Source organism: Carassius auratus, chromosome 22 (genome assembly GCF_003368295.1).
Source record: "Carassius auratus strain Wakin chromosome 22, ASM336829v1, whole genome shotgun sequence".
Taxonomy (NCBI): Eukaryota; Metazoa; Chordata; class Actinopteri; order Cypriniformes; family Cyprinidae; genus Carassius; species Carassius auratus.
The window spans coordinates 26,636,553-26,657,945 of record NC_039264.1 but is presented as its reverse complement, the minus strand read 5'-3'; the positions used below and the strand labels follow the sequence as shown (position 1 = coordinate 26,657,945).

Below are 21,393 nucleotides of genomic sequence, written 5' to 3'. Positions count from 1 at the left end.
CAAGTTTGAAGATATTTTTGCAGAAATCTAAAAACAAAATGTATGTAAAATAATAATAATACTTTATTGACCGAACAACGCTGCAGGTGGACCACAGCGCAGAGGTTGCAATGCTGCTTTTCTCCAGTCCACCTTAAGAACGCTCCTGTGTTTATGATTTCCTGAAAACTTTTCTAACCAATCACAAAGCGTCCAGCTTACCTGCCTAGCGCTCGGGCGCTTCTGATTGGTCGTCGCTCAGAACTCTCAGCCAGTCCGCTGCCTGCAAGCGTTGTTTGGAGCCACTAGAGAATGACAGGTCGAAAAAAAAACAAAAAAGGAAGAAGGAAAATTTGTTCAGCTCACGCCATTGCCATTCGCCGTGGAGGTTGAGAACTTTCGGAAACTTTTCGTCTTCAGTTTAAGTTGTGTCGGTCTAAAGAACCGACGCCGACAGGAATTACATCTGGACTGGACATATTCTCCTTTTGTTTGTGTATATGTGAGAGGATTTACCTGAATAACGCACACTTTCATCGACACTTGAAGGAACCCGAGGGGATTTTAGATGCTAGTCATATTTTAAACACTTCTCAGAGACACCAGACAAACATGTCGGGGGGTATCGGTATATATGCGGTCAAGAAACGGAAGAAGCCCGTTCAGAAAATGTAAGTTTTTGTGGGAACTCTCACGTTCAAGTTCAGACCGCGCTCGCGTCTCGCGCAGCAAGGTTATTTATACAATGTAACAACATTTCGAACTGCTATGTAATGTTACACTGTAACATTCTGACAATAGAATGGAACGCGTTTCATTCAGTTTTTGGTACATAGTGTAATTTGCTGTACAGAACGACAGCATGTTCTAAACTGTGTTTGAAGGTATGTATATATAAGTCTATATGAAACGTTGCAGTTAACACATAATTAAGATTATGAACCGTTTTCGTCTGCAAAATGACTCCATGAGGGGATTTTTGACTTTCCCGTGAATCTCGGGGAAGTTTAATTTACTGTAACAACAACCAAAAACGTAAAATGTAACGTTTAAGTGTAATTCCTGCCATTTATAATCGAAGTGGTGTGTCAAAGTCACGTCCAGTTTGTTTTCTGCCACTTTGAATTGAATACATTTGAGTCACAGAACCGAGCAAAAGTGACAACTCTTGCAAAAGGTTTGATAGCTGGAAACAAAGTTGTCGTGTAATGGTGAAAACATTGTGTTTGTTTGCATCGCCAACAAAAGAAAGTCTGTATTTGACCCAGATCTGTATCCGTCGGGACACCTTAAGATTCAGGCTTGGTGCGTATAGTTCTGGGTCTGGCATGGAAATAGTACTCTTGTATTAATCATAATCAAGTTGAGAGTTGGCGGCGCTCTCACGCGATGCTTACACGAGGGAGGGGTGCGCCGGGGGGGGGAGTATGTTATTGTAATCTGATATAGTCTTTTTTCACAATTTTTTCTTCTTGCTTTTTTTGCGCTCGTTCCCCCCTCCTCAAATTAACATATTTTGAAGTCACGCAAACTCTTACTCAACTATGGTGGGACTGGCTGAAAAGCCTAAGCACGCCTTTTGAGTTGCCGTAGGAGCTTGCTGGTGCTCTACTTTCATGATTTTGCAGATAGTCTGTTTGGGGGGGAATGCAGTCGTCTTGAAGAGAATGACTTTATGGGAGCAGGAATATGCTTTATCTAGAGCTTTCTCACTTTACATTTACAGTGGTCATGTTACACATATCGCATGCAAATATAATGGATTCTAATAGTAGGGATAGCACAAAGAAGTACACTGCAAAAGCAGTTTGTAAGGTGATCTAAATTTTATCAGAGGGTCAAATCAAGCATATTATTAAATATGTGTGTGTGTGTGTGTGTGCGCGCGCGCGTGCAGGTCAGTGGCACTATTTAGACAGAAAGGTGACAACTAGTTGATATAATGGCAGTATACAATTAGATATACTTTTTACACTTTTTTTGCGTAATTTGTTCTTTAGTATCAGGTATATGCTGTTATTTTAATAGTCGCAGTTGCATATGTAAGAGCAAAATATAAAAATACATTTGTGTTTGCATTTCTATCGTACAACAAGTAGTAATATGTTTGTTGTTATTTTGTATTATTAAGGTATCCATTGTGCTACATTTTATGATTAATAACATTATTATTATTATTATTATTATTATTATGTCAAAATATAAAAAAAAAATGGTTCTGCATATACATTTTCAGATGCAAACCTACAAATATTTTTTATATATTCATTTATCTTTTTGATATTACTATTTAAAAATGGAAAAGCGAAAATGAATGAAAAGTGTGATTCCAGTTGACAATGCGATTAAAACTTTTGTCAGTTTAGCCAATTGATAGGACTTTCTTTTTTACTACACTTGGCTATTTTAATCATTTAATAATAGATAATAATAATAATAATAATTAATAATTCAGCCAAAATATAAATAAAATAAATAATAAAAAGAAAATGCATTACTGTATACATAGAGCGTTAATGTTAATATAGCTTGTTAATGTGCATTCCAGGTCCTAGATCAGGTCAAAATGTATCTTTAGGGGACCAACTTTGCATTTTTACAATAAACTTAAGTAATCCGGCAAAATGAACACCAATGTAAAGTGTGACTGTTTATTTTTCAGGCATTTTGTTTTAGGCTTAAATGTTTATTTCTGATTTATATCACTTAAGTTGATGGACAGGAGGGATTTGTGTGATAATTTGATGTGCACTCAGCGTATTTGGCCTGCAAACTGTTCCATAAGAGTGCATTGGCGCAGAACCCCGTACCTGTTGACAACCCCGTGATTGGCCCACCCACTGGGTTATGTGTATATTACAGCCATCATTGGCGCAGGAGACGAACGACCTTTACACGGTATGTCCACACTTCAGATTAGCTACTTACTGGAGCCTGAACTGCAGTGTGTGTTTTAGCATGCTGATAGATGTCCAAATGAGCCAGTAGGGTGGCGAAGCGCTAGAGCAGCCAAAGACTGCGACTGACACAAAGAGGGTATTGAGAGGGAATGTAACCAGACTCCTGGCTTCACACCGCCGTAGCTGGAAGTTGGAATGCTGTAGAACAGTAGAACCTCTCTCTCTAAAGAACCTTGTCAAGATTTCCTCACTTCTAATCTATGCGAAAACAAAAACATAGGCGCAAGTAATGAACCGGCTAACCTCACCCTTCTGCTGAAAGCAGTTGGAGTTCCAACTGGACGTTTTCAGCATCTCAACGACGGGTTGAGAAAGTCGGCATGAGTTTGAAAATGTCAGGAAAAGTAATGCAGCCTTGCTGAATTAAATCAGTTTCTTAAAGGAAAAAAATTCTAGACCTCAACCTAACAGTTGAATATCAAAAACATAGTTGCAAATAAAGAACTGGCTAACCTCACCCTCTTGCAGTTGGAACTTCAAATGGACGTTTTCAGCATCTCACTGTGGTTTGGGAAAATCGGCATTACATTGAAATTGTTAGGAGAAGTAATACAGCAAATACTGACATCTAACAGATGCCTTAAAATGAAAATAGATAGTTGTAAATATGCCAATGTTTATGGCAGTATATTCCAGTATGTAAAATTCCTTCAAACTGCATGGTGATTTGACCTGTTTTTTAGTGTTACTGAGCAAAATGGACCAATCTGAACCTACAATCCTAATAATAAAGGTTCTTTATTGGCATTGATTAGTTCCATAAAGAACCTTTCCAAATTCCATAGTGGAAAAAGCTCTTTAAATTATTATTAAAATGCTCTTTGCACTAAGAAAAATGGTTCTTTTAAGAACTGTTCATTGAAAGGTTCTTTGAGGAACCAAAAATTGGTGTCTTGTTGAGCATTTTTAAAACAACAGTTGATGAACCAAAATTAAAATTGTATGATGTTTGTTCTTCTGTGGAGCCTAAAAAAAAGACACTTGTCCGTACTGTGAAAGTCATTGGGATCATAGTATGTTATGTTGAACCCTGTTTGCTTTCAGTGTATGGATAAGAAAAGGTGAAACATTCTTTAAATAAATCTTTTTTTGTTTTTTACTTCCATCGCATAGCAAGAAACAGTTTTTAAAAACATATTTTTTTAAGATACTCATACAGTTGAGTAGACTTTAACTGATTGTTCATTTTGTAGGTGAATAATCCCAAAAACGAATAAAGGTTAGGGTAAGTCAGTAAGTAAAGTCAGTAGGGTAATTAGCTGTAATTCAAACTGTCTGTAGACTACATCATTATTTAAATACCAATTTGCGTGAATAAAGATCAGCTGGTTTGTTTATTGCTCACATGACAATCCCTGCCTCCAGTTGTGATGTAAGGTAGTTTTCACCCTGATAAAGCGTCTGAGAAAAGGCCTGTTTACTGCGCTGCGATGGGTATTTCTGCTTCAGGAGCTTGGGTACTTTGATGTGTGCTGAAATAAATTTGGGTCCGCACCAGTGCAGACTAGAGTTTCAGCCTGTCTGTCACTTCAAATAGCCACAAATCTTGTCTCGGGGAAGGTATGAGGAAAGCAGACACTTGATAATGATGCTGATGCGTCTCTGCTCGGTCAGATAAAGTTTGCCGCAGTGACTCAAGTGTGGTGACAGAACTTGAATTTGTACTCACTGACCTTGCCAGGATATAGCTAGAGTTTTGTTCATTGGAACAAATATGTAATAATTAAAGAAATGATTTCCATTTGCAATTTAAAATAAATGTTTACTGTTTGAATATATTTTAAAATCCAGTAAGGTTTCAATTATAGACACTATTAAAATATTAACTTTCCTAATTGTGAAGCACAGTGTAGTTTAATGACATGATCTTTAAGAAATGTACCGTAGTTGCCAAATATTATGAATAACTAGATACTAAAGTTTGTTTTCAAACTTTAAGTTGGCTTGAAAAAGCCTGGACAGAAAGTTAGAAAAATTTAGAAAGTTTGAAAAGCTTAAAAAGTTTAAAAAGATTTAAAAGTTTGAAAAGTTAATAAGTTTAAAAAAGAAAGTGATAAACATATTACTAGCATTATAAGCAAGTGACTACCATGTCGTTAGCATGATTAGCAAAGTTGCTAGCATGTTTCTAGCATGTGACTAGCATGTTGCTACCTTGATTTTAGCAGGATTAACATGATGCTAGCATGTTTATAGCATGATTAGCATGCGACTAGCATTTTTCTAGCATGTTTCTAGCATGATTAGCATGTGGCTAGTATGTTTCTAGCATGATTAGCATGTGGCTAGCATGTCTCTAGCATGACTAGCATGCGACTAGCAAGTTGCTAGCATGATTTTAGCATGATTAGCATGTTTCTAGCATGCGACTAGCATGTTGCTAGCATTATTTTAGCATGATTAGCATGTTGCTAACATGATTTTAGCATGATTAGCATGCGACTAGCATGTTACTAGCATGATTTTAGCATGATTAGCATGTTGCTAGCATGTCTCTAGCATGACTAGCATGCGACTAGCAAGTTGCTAGCATGATTAGCATGTTGCTAGCATGATTAGCATGTTGCTATCATGATTAGCATTTTGCTAGCATGATTAGCATGTTTCTAGCATGCGACTAGCATGTTGCTAGCATTATTTTAGCATGATTAGCATGTTGCTAGCATGATTTTAGCATGATTAGCATGCGACTAGCATGTTGCTAGCATGATTTTAGCATGATTAGCATTTTGCTAGCATGATTAGCATGTTGCTAGCATGTCTCTAGCATGTCTCTAGCATGACTAGCATGCGACTAGCATGTTGCTAGCATGATTTTTAGCATGATTAGCATGTTGCTAGCATGATTTTTAGCATGATTAGCATGTTGCTAGCATGATTTTAGCATGATTAGCATGCAACTAGCATGATTTTAGCATGATTAGCATGCAACTAGCATGTTGTTAGCATGATTTTAAGCATGATTAGCATGTTGCTAGCATGTCTCTAGCATGACTAGCATTCAACTAGCAAGTTGCTAGCATGATTTTAGCATGATTAGCATGTTTCTAGCATGCGACTAGCATGTTGTTAAAATTATTTTTGCATGATTAGCATGTTGCTAGCATGATTTTAGCATGATTAGCATGCGACTAGCATGCTACTAGCATGATTTTAGCATGATTAGCATGTTGCTAGCATGATTTTAGCATGATTAGCATGCGACTAGCATGTTGCTGGCATGATTTTAGCATGATTAGCATGTTGCTAGCATGATTTTAGCATGTTTCTACCATGCGACTAGCATGTTGCTAGCATTATTTTAGCATGATTAGCATGTTGCTAGCATGATTTTAGCATTATTAGCATGCGACTAGCATGTTGCTAGCATGATTTTAGCATGATTAGCATGTTGCTAGCATGATTTTAGCATGATTAGCATGTTGCTAGCATGTCTCTAGCATGACTAGCATGCGACTAGCATGTTGCTAGCATGATTTTTAGCATGATTAGCATGTTGCTAGCATGATTAGCATGTTGCTAGCATGATTAGCATGTTTCTAGCATGCGACGAGCATGTTGCTAGCATGATTTTAGCATTATTAGCATGCGACTAGCATGTTGCTAGCATGATTTTAGCATGATTAGCATGTTGCTAGCATGATTTTTAGCATGATTAGCATGTTGCTAGCATGATTTTAGCATGATTAGCATGCGACTAGCATGTTGCTAGCATGATTTTAGCATGATTAGCATGTTGCTAGCATGATTTTAGCATGATTAGCATGTTGCTAGCATGATTTTAGCATGATTAGCATGCGACTAGCATGTTGCTAGCATGATTTTAGCATGATTAGCATGTTGCTAGCATGATTTTACCATGATTAGCATGCGACTAGCATGTTGCTGGCATTATTTTAGCATTATTAGCATGTTGCTAGCATGATTTTAGCATGATTAACATGCGACTAGCATGTTGCTGGCATGATTTTAGCATGATTAGCATGTTGCTGGCATGATTTTAGCATGATTAGCATGTTGCTAGCATGATTTTAGCATGATTAGCATGCGACTAACATGTTGCTGGCATGATTTTAGCATGATTAGCATGCGACTAGCATGTTGCTAGCATGATTTTAGCATGATTAGCATGTTGCTAGCATGATTTTAGCATGATTAGCATGCGACTAGCATGTTGCTAGCATGATTTTAGCATGATTAGCATGTTGCTAGCATGATTTTAACATGATTAGCATGCGACTAGCATGTTGCTAGCATGATTTTAGCATGATTAGCATGTTGCTAGCATGATTTTAACATGATTAGCATGCGACTAGCATATTGCTACCATGATTTTAGCATGATTAGCATGTTGATAGCATGATTTTAGCATGATTAGCATGCGACTTTTAGCATGATTAGCATGCGACTAACATGTTGCTAGCATGATTTTAGCATGATTAGCATGTTGCTAGCATGATTTTAGCATGATTAGCATGCGACTAGCATGTTGCTAGCATGATTTTTAGCATGATTAGCATGTTGCTAGCATGTCTCTAGCATGTTTTTAGAATGATTAGTGTACAACTAGCATGTTGCTAGCATGATTAACATGTGACTAGCATGTGGCTAGCATGACTAGCAAGTGACTAGCATGTCATTAGCATGATTAACAAGTGACTAACATGTTTCTATGCTAATCCAGGTAAAACCAGTTGATTCAGTTAGAAACCAGCTAAGACCAGCGTGACAGTGGCCAAAACTACTTTAAAACCATGTTAAAAGCATGTTTCTGACATGATTATCAAGTTACTAACATGTTGTTAACATGTTTCTATGATAATCTAGCTAAAACCAGTTGATTCAGTAAAGAAAACCACCTAAAACCAGCTAAGACCAGCTAAAGCCAGCTTGACAGTGGCCAAAACCACTTTAAACCATGTTAGAAGTATGTTTCTAGTCTGATTATCAAGTTACTAACATGTTGTTAACATGTTTCTATGCTAATCCAGCTAAAACCAGTTGATTCATTAAAGAAAACCACCTAAAACCAGCTAAGACCAGCTAAAGCCAGCTTGACAGTGGCCAAAACCACTTTAAACCATGTTAGAAGTATGTTTCTAGTCTGATTAGCAAGTTACTAACATGTTATTAACATGTTTCTATGATAATCTAGTTAAAACCAGTTGATTCAGTAAAGAAAACCACCTAAAACCAGCTAAGACCAGCTAAGGCCAGTGTGACAGTGGCCAAAACCACTTTAAAACTTGTTAGAAGTATGTTTCTAGTCTGATTAGCAAGTAACTAGCATGTTGTTAGCATGTTTCTATGCGAATCTGGCCAAAACCAGCTAAAAACAGTGGATTCAGTAAAAACCAGCTAAAACCCAGCTAAGACCAACGTGAGAGTGGTCAAAACCACTTAAAAACCTGTTTGGGAGACTAGCCAAAACAACTGATCAGCTTAGGCTGGTTTTAGCTGTATTCTCAGTAGAGAGTTTTTAAGGTTTGCTATGGTAGTAGACAGCTTAAATATATTATAAGCCTTATTTTTCAAAAGTTTGTACCCCCTCAATGAAAGTTTATGGGATTTAAGGTGGTTTTGGTAGTCTGGTTTACGAAAACCATAAGCTGAATCAGTTAGAAAAGATATAGCAACCCGAGTCAGACCAGTCTGAAGGTCTGACCCGAGTTTGGTGGTTCTAGCTTGAAAGCTCTAGGAGGAGATAGTGTTTAAAATTTGGATCAGAAGAATAATAATAATAATAATAATAAGATTAAATAGTAGATCAGTAAGTTGGCTTTTTCAAGCCAACTTAATTAATATATCTTGCACCCCTAACTCAGCTTCTGGGTCGCAGTGTGATGCATTGAATGCATGCCATTGGAGCCAATTTTAGTTCTGTTCTTTTTTCTTTTCTTTTTTTTTTTCCCCCGCAACTTGGGTTTTTTGATCCAAACCAGATGTGGCTGAGCTTCAGCTGAGGTTATCGGGTGGAAAACAACCACTGTTGGCTGAATTCGCCCTTTTCTTTCTGATCTCAGAACTGTTTTCATGTTTCCATGCAAAAGGAGTTTGGCATTTGGGTAGGCACCAGATTGAGTTAAAAACACTACCATCAAATGTTTGGACCCGCTTGACTGACTTTTTCATGCTCTTCAAAACCTTTTGATTAAGTATATAGAAAGAGCAAGAGATTATTTATGAATTTATTATTGCTATTATTATTAATTTATGTGTTCTAATTATTTATGCATGCATGCATACAAGCTGTTACATAATTCCCTTGCAAAATTTCTGGTATTTTATAAAGACTATAATTATTCTGAAATGTGTACAATACACTAGTCCTAATAAAGAATGAAAAGTTGGTCCAAACTTTTGACTGGTGTATCGACACACAACTTTCTCGACTGTAACAAGGATGTGGAAAACCGAGACAGAGATTTGCAGGAATGTACCATGAGATTTGTAGTAACATTTTTCTCAAGCTAGATTGCCAAATGCTTTCAGATTGTTCTTTCTCTGTGTCCTCAGTAAACCTTTCAAGCAAAGCAACACATGCAGACAAAAAAAACAAAACAAAAAAAACGCTGTTGTGCAACAGTGACTGCAAACGTTTTGAAACCGTCTTTCCAGTGGTAGAGTTTTCAAGACGAGTGCCAAATTTGAAAGGAAAGAGAAGGGAAAGAAAGAATCAGTTGTACGGTATGTATAGAAAAGAAGCAAAGGGAGAGCGAAATACAGAGCAATGTGCATTAAAAGAATGCGACGCAGCAAGAACAAAGAGATGAGTCTTCAGATGGTCCGTGTATTCCAGGCAGCATGAGAAACACTGGTGCATGTTGGGACCCGCAAGAGGAAAACAGTCCTGATGTCATACCTCATGTGATTGGCCCGAAAAAACTTGATAGAAGAAAGAATGAGAGATTTCAGATGTTTCCTCTGTAGTGATGTCTTCAGTACAAACAAATCCTTTGCCGACCACAGCGAACTGTTGGGAGGTTCATGATCAGAACTCTAATGCGATAGGACTTTCCAAACAATTAATCGTGGACAGTAGACCAATAGAACAACGCCACCATGTTGGTAATTGCAAATAGTGTGAAGATGAAAATAATAAAAAAATTCAGTAGGAGGTTATGGTTAGTTGGTCTGTAGTAGACCTGTATGACCTTGCTTTATAGTCTCCATGTGTTTTTTATTTTGTTAAATTGTTTAAAAGAGTACTCCGAAATATATTTAATTGCTCTAGAAATGTTGTCACTGGAACGAAGGCAACATTTAATTTAATGTTTGCTTTGTTTTTAGCAGAAATAGATTTTTCTAGGTTTCAGTAGATGTTTTTAAATATAAAAATTGCTGTTTACAATATGTACAAAGCAAACGTATGAACGTTATTATTATTATTAATATAGGTTTTATTTAGTTTTGTATTGTATTTCCATACCATTTTGAAGGAATTCTTTTTTTATTATATTTTTATTCTTCGTAAAATTGAAATAACTTTTATACAGGCCTTTCAAGACAAATGTACACATTTTAATTGTTTACATATTTTGTATAAAGTAAATGTCAATATTTATCTAAAAAAATATTATTAAATGTATATTATTTTTCAAAACTTAAATATTTTATATGGGCTTTTTATTTGCAATAATATTTGCAAATTATATTGACATAATGTGACACCTTACAGTACAATTGATTAGCCGGTGTAAAACCAAAACTTTCCAGTATAAATGGTTGTAAATTTATATTTAAAAAGATGCATTTAAACATACTAGTAATGTATTGTCCACGGACAGTTAGCCCTGAAAAATAACCTTTTGGGGATACAAAACCAAAAAAATAGCAAGGCACACCTAAAAGGATGGAGGATGAAGTTTCAGTTTTTGAGTCCGTTTCGACTGTGAATTGAGTGACATATCTAGCTCCGAGATCACCATCGAATGCCATTCAGATGAATGGAATCTCCTGAGAAATGAAATAGTAGGTGAATCAATGCGGCGCCAACAAGGATGCGCTCCCTCGTGTCATTTTAGAGATCTGGAGCTCAGGGCCGAAGGGGAAGGAAGGGCCTGAATGCGCTCTTTTGTCCCCGCAGGCTCTTTTTTTGGAGGTTAGTTTTACTTTCTGGGAAGACATAATTAGTGTCCGACTCAGATGGCTAGAGTTACCGCTCTTAGTCTTCTGGGCTGGCAGGCAATGAAAAGGCAGCACGAGGTTGAGTTACAGTCAGAGTTTTGAAGGCTGTGATTCCAGTAAGAGTCCTCAAGCTTAGATAATGGGTTTTATGTCCGAGAGCAAACAGTTGTTTTAGTACTTAAACAGTAAAACTCCGTTTTTTTATATTTCTGTTTTGGCATTTAAAAACTCTTGGTGAGCATAAACAAACCCTAAAATCAGCTCTAAAATGTTTGAGGTTTTCTTGGCAGACGGCTATGTTGCAGTGCTATTTTATGAATTAATATGAATCTAGAAAGCAGATTTGTTATGAAAACAGTAACTTATACAACTCTATGCCAGGCTGTTTATACAACGATGATAAACCGAGGTCTGATTAGCAAAGAGTTTTCAGACTTCTATGCACTGCTGCAAGCATGCAGGAGAAAAGCCCTCTTAAGGTTTCAATAATTCAGTTCAGAGCTTAGAAGTCTAAACTATGTATCTTCCAAGCATCACATACATGAAACACCATCATTTCCCAACAGAAAAAGCCTGTATCTCTGTTTTAGTTTTTTTTTTGCCATTTTTTACTCAATATTTTACTTTTCACCAACCAATTCTACAAAAAGAGCCAAAGTGTTCAATACATTGTTCAGTTACCGAAATGACTGGCATCAGTGTTTTACTTGGATCAAAACACTGAGGTTGAATATCTTAAGTTCACATATCCCACTGTCTCCAAGCTCTTGAGAATGCCTGAACCTCAATTTATACATATTTATAGGTTGCCTTTCACCAAGACAATGATAAACCATCTATGAATTGTTTTTAGCCTTCGTGTATTATACACAGATGATCATTCTTTGCAGCATGAGTGTCGCTAGGCCATTTTGAGAGGGCTATAGCTAAAATAACTACTCAGTACCCACTCATTGTTTGCAATTAGCTCTGTACACGAATTCGTGAGCGCCTCAGTCCCATTTAAATTTCGATCGGCTCCTCCCTGTCTTTCAGCGAATTCTTTTCCAGTCAGCAGAGCGAGAAACAGGACAAGGTGCGTGTTTAACGATAGACTGTTATAATACCTGCATCTGTGCAGTTCTTTTGTCATAAATCCAGTTTACAAAATGTCATGGGGGAGCGATATCTACTGTAGCCAAGTTCTCACTGCGTTCACCCCTCATCACACCACAGCTGTTTCCTCCAGCGGAAATGAAGCACATATCAACGCATACGTTATAAAATGATCATGATGCCATTTTCATTCGAAAATTGAACATTCAATATAATACATATTCCAGTGTTTGTGGCAAAGAGGTTTGCATACTTGAGCTAAGGAAAGAGGGTTGTGCTAGAAATGCAAACAGTAAAATGTGTTCGTAAAGTAAACAGGTTGTGTGTGTGAGATCATGGAGACTTGAATTTGGCTTATTCAGTACTCAAATGTTCTACCTATCTATGCAATACAAGTAGACTGCATAAGTTTAGTATACGAGCCCTTCTTAACAAACTTTTTTTACTTATATATATATATATATATATATATATATATATACATAATTTTTTATAATTATTAGGCTATTATTATTATTATACCAATATCTCTTCTTCTTAAATTCTTCCTTTTGGACATTTTCCATTAAGGCCACCTGCATTCCAAGATATTTAAATAACTAGACGCCTCAGGACTTACAAGCATCTTATCTTATCACAGTCTGTAACAAGAAGTGTAACCCCATTTTTTTTTTTTTTATCGATTTCTTCTTCCAGACCCAAACCCCCACCACCTGATGGTGTGAAATCCAACCCCTCCAAGCGGCACAGAGACCGGCTGAACAGCGAGTTGGACAAGCTGACCAACCTTCTACCCTTCTCAGAAGATGTCCGTGCACGGCTGGACAAACTGTCTGTGCTCCGACTCAGTGTTGGATACCTGAAGGTCAAGAGCTTCTTCAGTGGTGAGATCACAACTTATAACCCTTATCCAGTCTTTGTCAAGTTCATATTGGTACATATTGTTGGGCCAGTGTTATTTATGAATTATTGCATTAACTTACCGTAAGCAAGGAAGGGAGGACAGGAAATGATATGGAGAAGGGGGAACAGGTCACAAGAGGGATTGAAACTCGTGTTGCCACATGCAAGTATCACAGCTGAGTCAAAGGAAATGCTAAACTCCCACTCAGAGTGCTAAATGTACACTGATTAATCATTGCTTCCCAGTAAAGTTGAGTTAGACTGATGAATTTCTCAAGTTCACTGTCACGATTGTTGAAGTCTTTTCTCCCAGAACGAAGGAACAGGGGAAGTGGCTTCTGTTCCATTGCCACATGTCACCCTTGATTAAATGACTGATGGTTTTGAAAATGCTTCTCAGAATTATAATTCAGTCTCAGTCCTAATGGTGCTTTATCTTTATTAATTGGTGTAGCACCTCAGGTAAAGTTCTGCTGAATTTATTTGCGCAGTTTACCATGAGGTCCATGTGACATGAATAATATGCTAGAAACTTGTGACCTCAGCTGACATGTTTTGTTATCTCTAGAAAGTTGCAAGGGAGCTGAAAGATCACATGCTAGTCTGGTTTGGGGTCCTTAACTTAATTAACTTTCTTGACATCATAAATTAGGCTTGGTTTTTCTTTCATTTTACTTTCTGCTGGCTGAACCGTTTCGTCAATAACCCACATAGACATTTGTGAGTTCAGGATCAGTTTCTCTGAGGATTTTAGATCTTTAGCCAATAAATGCTTGTTTGTTTGTGTGTCTTCAGAGAAGGCTCAGAAATACATGTTAACATGACCTCGCAAGGAGTGACGTAGGATCTTCTCATGGAATTAATACTAAGAATAATAAAGAGGGAAAACCTCTCCTCAAAAGGTTAATTTAGTAGTTCCCAGAATAAAACCACCCATAATGCCTTTCTAAGAGATACTGGAGTTTTTATTTTCCATAGGAATTCATATGTAGTATTGTTGTGGTTGTCAGTGATGGATTTAGTCAGGAATGTGAAGTGGTCTTGAAGACAATGTAAAATTAATTTTAAATAGAATTTTTAATTTGTGTAATTTGATTGAATTTGTCCTGTTTTGAAGTAAAAACACAAAATGAAATATCAATGTCTTTCACTGATATTTAGAAATTTTAACGGAGAAAGTAAACCAGTAGATCGAGAACAGGATATTCTCCAGAGCACTGGTTTTCCAACTTTTTACAGCGGCGTACCCCCTGGGACATTTAACATTCTCTTCTGTGTACCCCCCAGGTCTCGAAAAATGTCAAAATCCCTGCTAGCACTTCGGGCAGGCATTCTTCATATTTTGATAGCCCAAAAAATTAATTTAACTAGCCCCCAAAAAAATACAGCATATATATAGAGAGAGAGAGAGAGAGAGAGAGAGAGAGAGGGGGGGGGGGGGGGATTAGATAGGAGTTTAAATAATACGTGTATTTTTTTTCACTATTTAATGCACAGTGTCTGTATCGAAGAGAGCTTAAATCGATCTCCATCCATGTCAATATTTTCTCTTCATACTATTAAGCGACGATCTATTTTAAAGATACATTGAACAGCAGCGCAATTTTCTATAGCAGCATATTCAGCAGGCATCCTATCACATGTGCGTTGCTTGTGTGGATGCAGTCAGTTTTGACCTCAAAAGATTAGGTAAGCTGATTGTATGCCATGTATTTGACCATTTACCGTGCTAATTTTGCTTGTCAGAAATACGTTCAGTTTTAATGTTACTTAAAGTTGAGGTAGAATTAAATGAAAGCCCAAAATCTGAATTTTGTTCGCGTACCACCCTCCACCATTTCGCGTACTCCAGTTTGAGAAACACCGCTCCATAGGACTAAAAGCTGTTTTGCAGGTGTAGTCCGATTTGGTGAGATGTAGATATAAAGACTTCACAACAATTTACAGGCTTAGCCACTTGTCAAATATAGATTTTGATTCGACTTCCCTTAACACGTACACAGGATGAAAATAGCCCAGAGGACATGGGTTGCTGTCCTTTGTTATCATTTCTAGATGATTATAATATGACAAGACTTAGGCCTTGCCCTCATGTACTTCGCCCATCTACATGACCTTTGCGTTAATATTTAACACAATATATGGATATAGTATTATATTTTGCTACCATAATTACAGAAGGTGGTTTTTCTAGTGTAAATAATTACAGCAAACATGCCCATTGTTTAAAAAGACTTTTACACATTGACCTTTCTTCTCATAACAAGTCACAGGTCAGATGTTCTTTATCTTTAACTTCGTTATCTTGCTTTTTGAACATGATAGTGGCAGAAAGCATGTGTCTTTTCTTGAACTCCTTGCTGAGTAAGTGTAGAAGCTATGAAGTGTATGCAGAGAATTCCATTGTGAAAAGACAAAGGGCCTTATGGGAAATATTTTGGGAGTCATCTTGGCACCATCGGTGGGCAAGGAAGACAAACAGGCGAAGTTTGGCATAAGGAGTGCTGAATCAGACAACATGGAGGTCCTGGCACTTTGTTCTGTCATGCTGAGTCTGTCTGTACAATCACCAGACAGACACTTGGCAGGGAACTTGTCCAGTCTGGATGGGCATTTGAGAGACCCACTAATTACCCAGTTTAGAGATGGGTAGAAATTATGTTTTTGGTCTTAACCAGTTTCATCTCAAAGGTCTCTGACCTGTCACCATTTCACTTCCAGACTAAAACTTCCTTTTCCTCTGAGGAACAGGCCGTGCATTGTGTGGAAATTCGTCAAGTCTTTCCCCTCTCCTCCACCACCCTTCTACATTTTTCATTTGAAATCGGGCCTCCAAACAAGCAGACCACCAAAGCCCCATATGTGCCTGCCTGCTGCCCCCAGCTAAGCTTCCTTTTATTGTTCTACTAAAATAGCATCATTTAGAAGCCGGCATTTGGGCAGAGAAGAAGAGTGAGTGAGCGAGAACAAGACAGCACAGGAAAAGAGAGCGAAGCGTGAAGCAGACAGTCCAAAAGAAGACAGGTTATTTTTGACGTGCCCAAAAGATTCACATAGCACTTGTCGCCCTCGAAAGACTGAAGGACCAAAGAGATCAAATAAAACATATCTCTATGCGTTTGTTTGTGTGCAACATCGTTAGTAACCACAAATGAGGGCACCATGAGGCTCTACAAGCAGACGATGTCTGGTGTTGCTGCAGTGTATGCAGCATAAATAAACTGCGACAGACAGGAAACGCAAGGTATTGTGGTAAGACAGATTCATTTCGCAGGTTCTTTTGAAAGAACGAGCAAGGAAGATGAGTGACTGACATGCTGGCAGGAGAAAGGGGAGCATTGGGAGCATCTGGTAGACGTATCCGAAAAGAGTTGCTAGACAAATGCCTATTTCCTCATTGCCCCATTCCTATCTGTCTTTCCGGCATTGCTCAGTTGGTTTCAGCCTCACATCTGTGTTGCTACTCTTTCAAAAGAATGTACATTGGACTGTGGCATCTACTTCACTTTCCATAAATCATTGCTGTAATATCAGGAAATAACATCATCCTCATTAGTGAGGCTAGAATTGGCCCAATCCAAGCTATTTTCAATGCCTTCCCAACATATTTAATTGGATCAAAGCTGCGAGTACAGTAACTCCTTTATTAGCTTGTGTATTTTCGTCACTAGCTATGAAACCCAGAGAGAGGCGTGCCCAGGGCTATGGATTCCTCTGTGTCTGGCTTCTAGCAGGTCAGACACCGCCTTTGCAGAGAATGGATCCTCTGTCGGTGTTCTCGCATCATCCAAGGCTGGAAATGGAAGGACGTAGAAGGTTGGACTTAGGAAAAACCACAAGATTCGGTCCCACGGTGAGATACACAAATGGGACATTGTGTGAACTGCGTTCCCAGCATGCACTGGGGCCAGGGCATCGTTGTGTATTGATGAGGGTCAGGTCTGGAGGAGTCGCTGCATAGAATGGTCCTTGTCTGAAATGCAATGTGGTGTCTTATTGGTCTAGCTCGGCTTTGACCTTAGGAATGAATTTGGTCAGCTTCAAAACTACTTTTGCGGCGCCCAGAGTATGATGGAAAGAGACACAGGCAGCAAGATTCCAGGAAAGAAATGTTCATTGTTCCTAAGTCTCTTGCTCTTCAACTTTGCCCTTTCAGCGTTTAAATAAGTTTCTATGACTCTACCCTGTTCAAAGCCTCCTCCTTGTTCTTGCTGCAAATTTCCATCCAGCTCTCTCTCTCCTTCTCTCTCCGTCTCTTTCTGAACTGCATTTTCTGCATCTTATCTTAGTAGAGATCACCACGTTCCTGACGGTAAATAGATGGAGGGTTGAGGGTGGTAGGGCTGAGGGAGGGAAGGGTTGGTGCACAGAGCCCTGAGGCATTCCGGCACGCTATGGGGGCACTGCAGGTAGTTGGAAGCCCCAGACCACTTGGGGTCTCTCTCATAAATGATGCTTTAAAAGAAGCAGTAACTCTTCATATTCTTTTCCCATACTCCTTTGTCTGATTGTGAACATTTTTGGTGGAACCTTTGGTGACTTTGTCCGTCAACTTTTCTCCTTCGTCTTCATTCCTTCGGATGAGACGTTAAACTGAGGTCCTGAATCTCTGTGGTCATTAAAAAAATACATTGTCACTTCTCGTAAAGAGTAGGGGTGTAACCCCAGTGTCCTGGCCTAATTGCTCTGACCATAATGGCCTCCTAATAATCCCCATCCACTTGATTGGCTCTATCTCTCTCCACTCCACTTGTAGCTGGTGTGTGGTGAGTGCACTGGTGCTGATGTACTGTAGCTGCCATTACATCATCCAGGTGGTGGTGGTTGAGGAGAGACCCCTCCCCCCCCCACCCAAATGATTGTAAAGTGCTTTGGGTGTACAGCAATACACAATAAATCGCTATATAAATGCATCATTCATTCATTCATCCGTGTGTATTATCTAGTAAAGTGGTTCTCAAACCTGTCCTGGAGGACCTCTTATTTTGTATCTCTTCCTTGTCTAACACACCTGATTCACCTCATCAGCTTGTTAGTAGAGACTTGAATTGGGTGTGTCTGAAAAGAGAGACATACAAAATGTGCAGGGGCTAGGGGTCCGCCAGGACAGGTTTGAGAACCAGTGGTCTAGAATGTGTCAGAGTTCAGAAGTGGTAATAGGTCAGACTTCTTCTTGGTGTCAAGGCACTCCGTACCTCATTATTTCTCAAACCAAACTTGATTAGCCAATTAAGGGCTTTCTGTGGGACAAGAAGAGGCATCCTTTTGGTAATGGGGCAGTTTGTGGTTGATGTTGAACATGAACGCCTTTTTTTGCAACACCATTCTGGTCAGTCTTTAAACTTGCATGAGGAGAGGTGGTAGCCTACTTACCCTGTTTTATCAGACAAACCTCAAGAAATATCTTAGTTATTACAGGTTGAGGTCAAATTGTTGTTGCAATAAAAATAAAGTGTTAACTCTTTTTTTTTTTTTTTTTTCAAGGTTTCTTGCTTTTTGTTTGAGGAATTTGAGGGGTTGTCAAAAAGTCGGTTTCTGCTTTCCTTCGTTCCTTGTTTATGACAGACGGAATGGCAGAGCAGCCAAGAAAATGGAGCAAAAGTTCTTCTACGTATTTTCTAAACCTCAATATTCCCAAAACGTGTCAACTGTAGTTGGACTTCCAGTACTAACACCTGATTTAATTGTTTAAGGCTATGAAAGCAACATGCATTATTGTCCTGCTCAAGTTTTTGTTTTCCCTGCCCTTATTTGTGTCTGGGTTTTTTTTTTCTGTATCCAATTGTCCTCGGTCAGAAGAGTTCGCCTGCCCTTTCTTTTGTTGATGGTAGACAAGACAGATGGACTCGGAACATCAATATTTGTGTTGGCATGAGTCAGTGGAGACTAACACCAGAGGCTTTGGAAAGTAAGAACAGAGAGAGGAAAGATGAGGGCCTCTCTCACTCCCTTGTTTCAGCTGCGCAATTTTCTGTTCTTCTTACCACCGGATGACCTGACCTGACCTGCCACGTCTCTGAATGCGAGAGACAGCTTTGGTCTGCCTCTCTTTATTTGCCCTTTGATGTGAACGTTTAGTCATCAGTCTCGCCAGAGAACAACAATCCCAGCAGGGGTCTCAATTCTGAGCTTATACATGCACAGGTTTACATTACGCCCTGTTACTTTGATGTACTAATTCAAGAGAGAAAATGCATTTATCTTTGTTTTGCAGGCCTACAGGCCTAATCTAACTTTGGCGAAATATTCATCTTTGAAAATTAATCCTACAGACCACATTAGAGAAGGACTAGTTATAGTTGCATTGTTTTAAAGTGTAGATTATATTCTTTATTTCTGTATTGGGGTATATATGTCAAAATTCAAAACGTAGAGTGATACTGTGTACTCAGAAATGCAATATAAATGAACCTAATACTCCACACATTTCTTTGACATCACTATGTTCCTGAGACACTCATCTGAAATACCATGATAATAAAGGCTCTTTGTAGCCATGTAGCCCAAGGTAATTATCACTCAGGTGATGCTGTCTCTATTTATATCCTGGCACACGTAACCTCTGTTACCCAGTAGCACTCGCATGCAAACCATATCGCCCACTAATATGAAACCAACTTTTTCATCATTCAAATTTAGTGCGTCTCTTTCTTGTGGCCCATTGTTTATATACCCATCTTTCTAAAGCATGACTTGCAAGCATGGCAACTTTCTTTCTTCGCTTTTTGTCTGTCACAACCACATGTGGTTAAAACATGCTGTTTTTACACCCACTAAAAAGGAGAAATAGTAAAACTGCAGAGCTAATCCAAAATGGGGCTCCTGCAGGGTCATAACACGAAAACAACAAATGCGGCAGTGTTCCCCCACACTTGAGGTGGCGATAGCATCAACAAGCATGCCTATCAGCGACACAAGTCGGAGCTTTTAAGATCCTCACAGTCAAAACACAGAGCTTGACTACTCAAGTGGAGACAGGCCCAAGAATGATAAAGAGCCAGCATAACCTTCCTTTTGAGAGAGAAGGTTGGAAAGAAAGGTCCCATAATGCCTTGGTAGTCATTGAAAATAAATGAATGTGTCAGTGATCAAGAACAAACAAAGGAAGGAAGAAAATAGTCTTCTGTAATAAGGTTGTCTTTATACATAATTTCAGTAGCAGATACCAAACCAAAATTATTTTATTTATTCGAAAGTATTTATTTAATTATTAATTTTAATGTATCCAATGGTTGTGACAGTAATTTAAATATTAGTTGAATTTGTAAAATAATTGTAATAATAATTGCAATAATAGAAATATTTTCTTAATTAATAAAAGCATATTATAATTTTTTTATTAATTTATATACATTTAAAAAAATGAACCACTTTATATATTTTATACTTAATAGACTTTTTAAAATATTTTTTTGTTTGTTTGTTTTAGAATTTTTATGCTTTCTATTTAAAGTTTTAAAATCAATTTAGTATGAAAGTACAAGCATTTTTTTATATCCCTATTCCGTGATATCTCTTAGAAGTGATTAATGCGATAGCAGTGATGAGTAATCACATAATTCCAGGTTGTAGCATTCTTCAAACAAACTGTGTCATGTAGACCCGGAGCAGTAATTTCAAACGTGTGGTGTGTTGTGCATAGCACCAAACAGCTTGTTTTCTTTATAGTGTGCATGAGACGTAAGTATGAATCACAAGGAATGAGAGTCAGTGTAGACCTGCCTCCAGATGTTAGCGGCTAAGTGCTTTGCTGGCTTGCGGCTACTCATCGCCTCATGCTGTGATTTTCATGGGTTTTCCCGCTAAAACACGATGCAACACAGCACATTTGGGCCTGCTTCAATAGAAGTGAGCCGAGGTTAGTAGGGAAGTGGGTAGATTGAGGTGGGATGGGGTGAAGACATTTTTGTTAACTGAAATGCTAACGGATAGGAAATGGCTAAACCAAAAAATGCAGGGTGGTTAACCCTCAGTCATATGAAAGTTCACTTTAGTAGCCTTTCATAGTAACCATCTCTCTGTTAAATACTGTTATTTGTTTTCTGTTTTTTTTTTCTACATGTACCATATAGGCATATCTGAAGTAAACTGGAATGCCATATAAATAAAAATGTTAGGTACTTCATAATATTTCCAAGAATACAATGCATGTACTATGGCACATGCCCAAAATCCAATGGTATGAACACAGTACTTTCTTAAAAAGGGATGCAACGATACCATTTTTTCAGAACTGATCCGATCCGATATAGAAAATTGTGAGAATGTGCCGATTACGATCAAATCCGATCCGATACCAGCACAGTTTTTTTTTTATTCAATATAGAAA

General features: G+C 38.2%; 1 protein-coding gene across 1 annotated transcript; it reads left to right on the top strand.

Moving 5' to 3' along the window:
• The first annotated feature begins 475 nt into the window (after nt 1-475).
• On the top strand, nt 476-13,164 carry LOC113040194 (aryl hydrocarbon receptor-like). Its single transcript, XM_026198510.1, has 2 exons — nt 476-650; nt 12,858-13,164. Exons 1-2 carry the CDS (start codon nt 592-594, stop codon nt 13,147-13,149), a joined length of 351 nt encoding a protein of 116 aa, XP_026054295.1. The 5' UTR covers nt 476-591; the 3' UTR covers nt 13,150-13,164.
• The last annotated feature ends 8,229 nt before the right edge of the window (nt 13,165-21,393 follow it).

Bases quoted from the DNA above. Each gene is read 5' to 3' on its own strand.
- LOC113040194 (XM_026198510.1), top strand. From the start codon at position 592: ATGTCGGGGGGTATCGGTATATATGCGGTCAAGAAACGGAAGAAGCCC. The intron at 651-12,857 runs GTAAGTTTTTGT...TTCTTCTTCCAG, and splicing joins AAGAAGCCCGTTCAGAAAAT to ACCCAAACCCCCACCACCTG.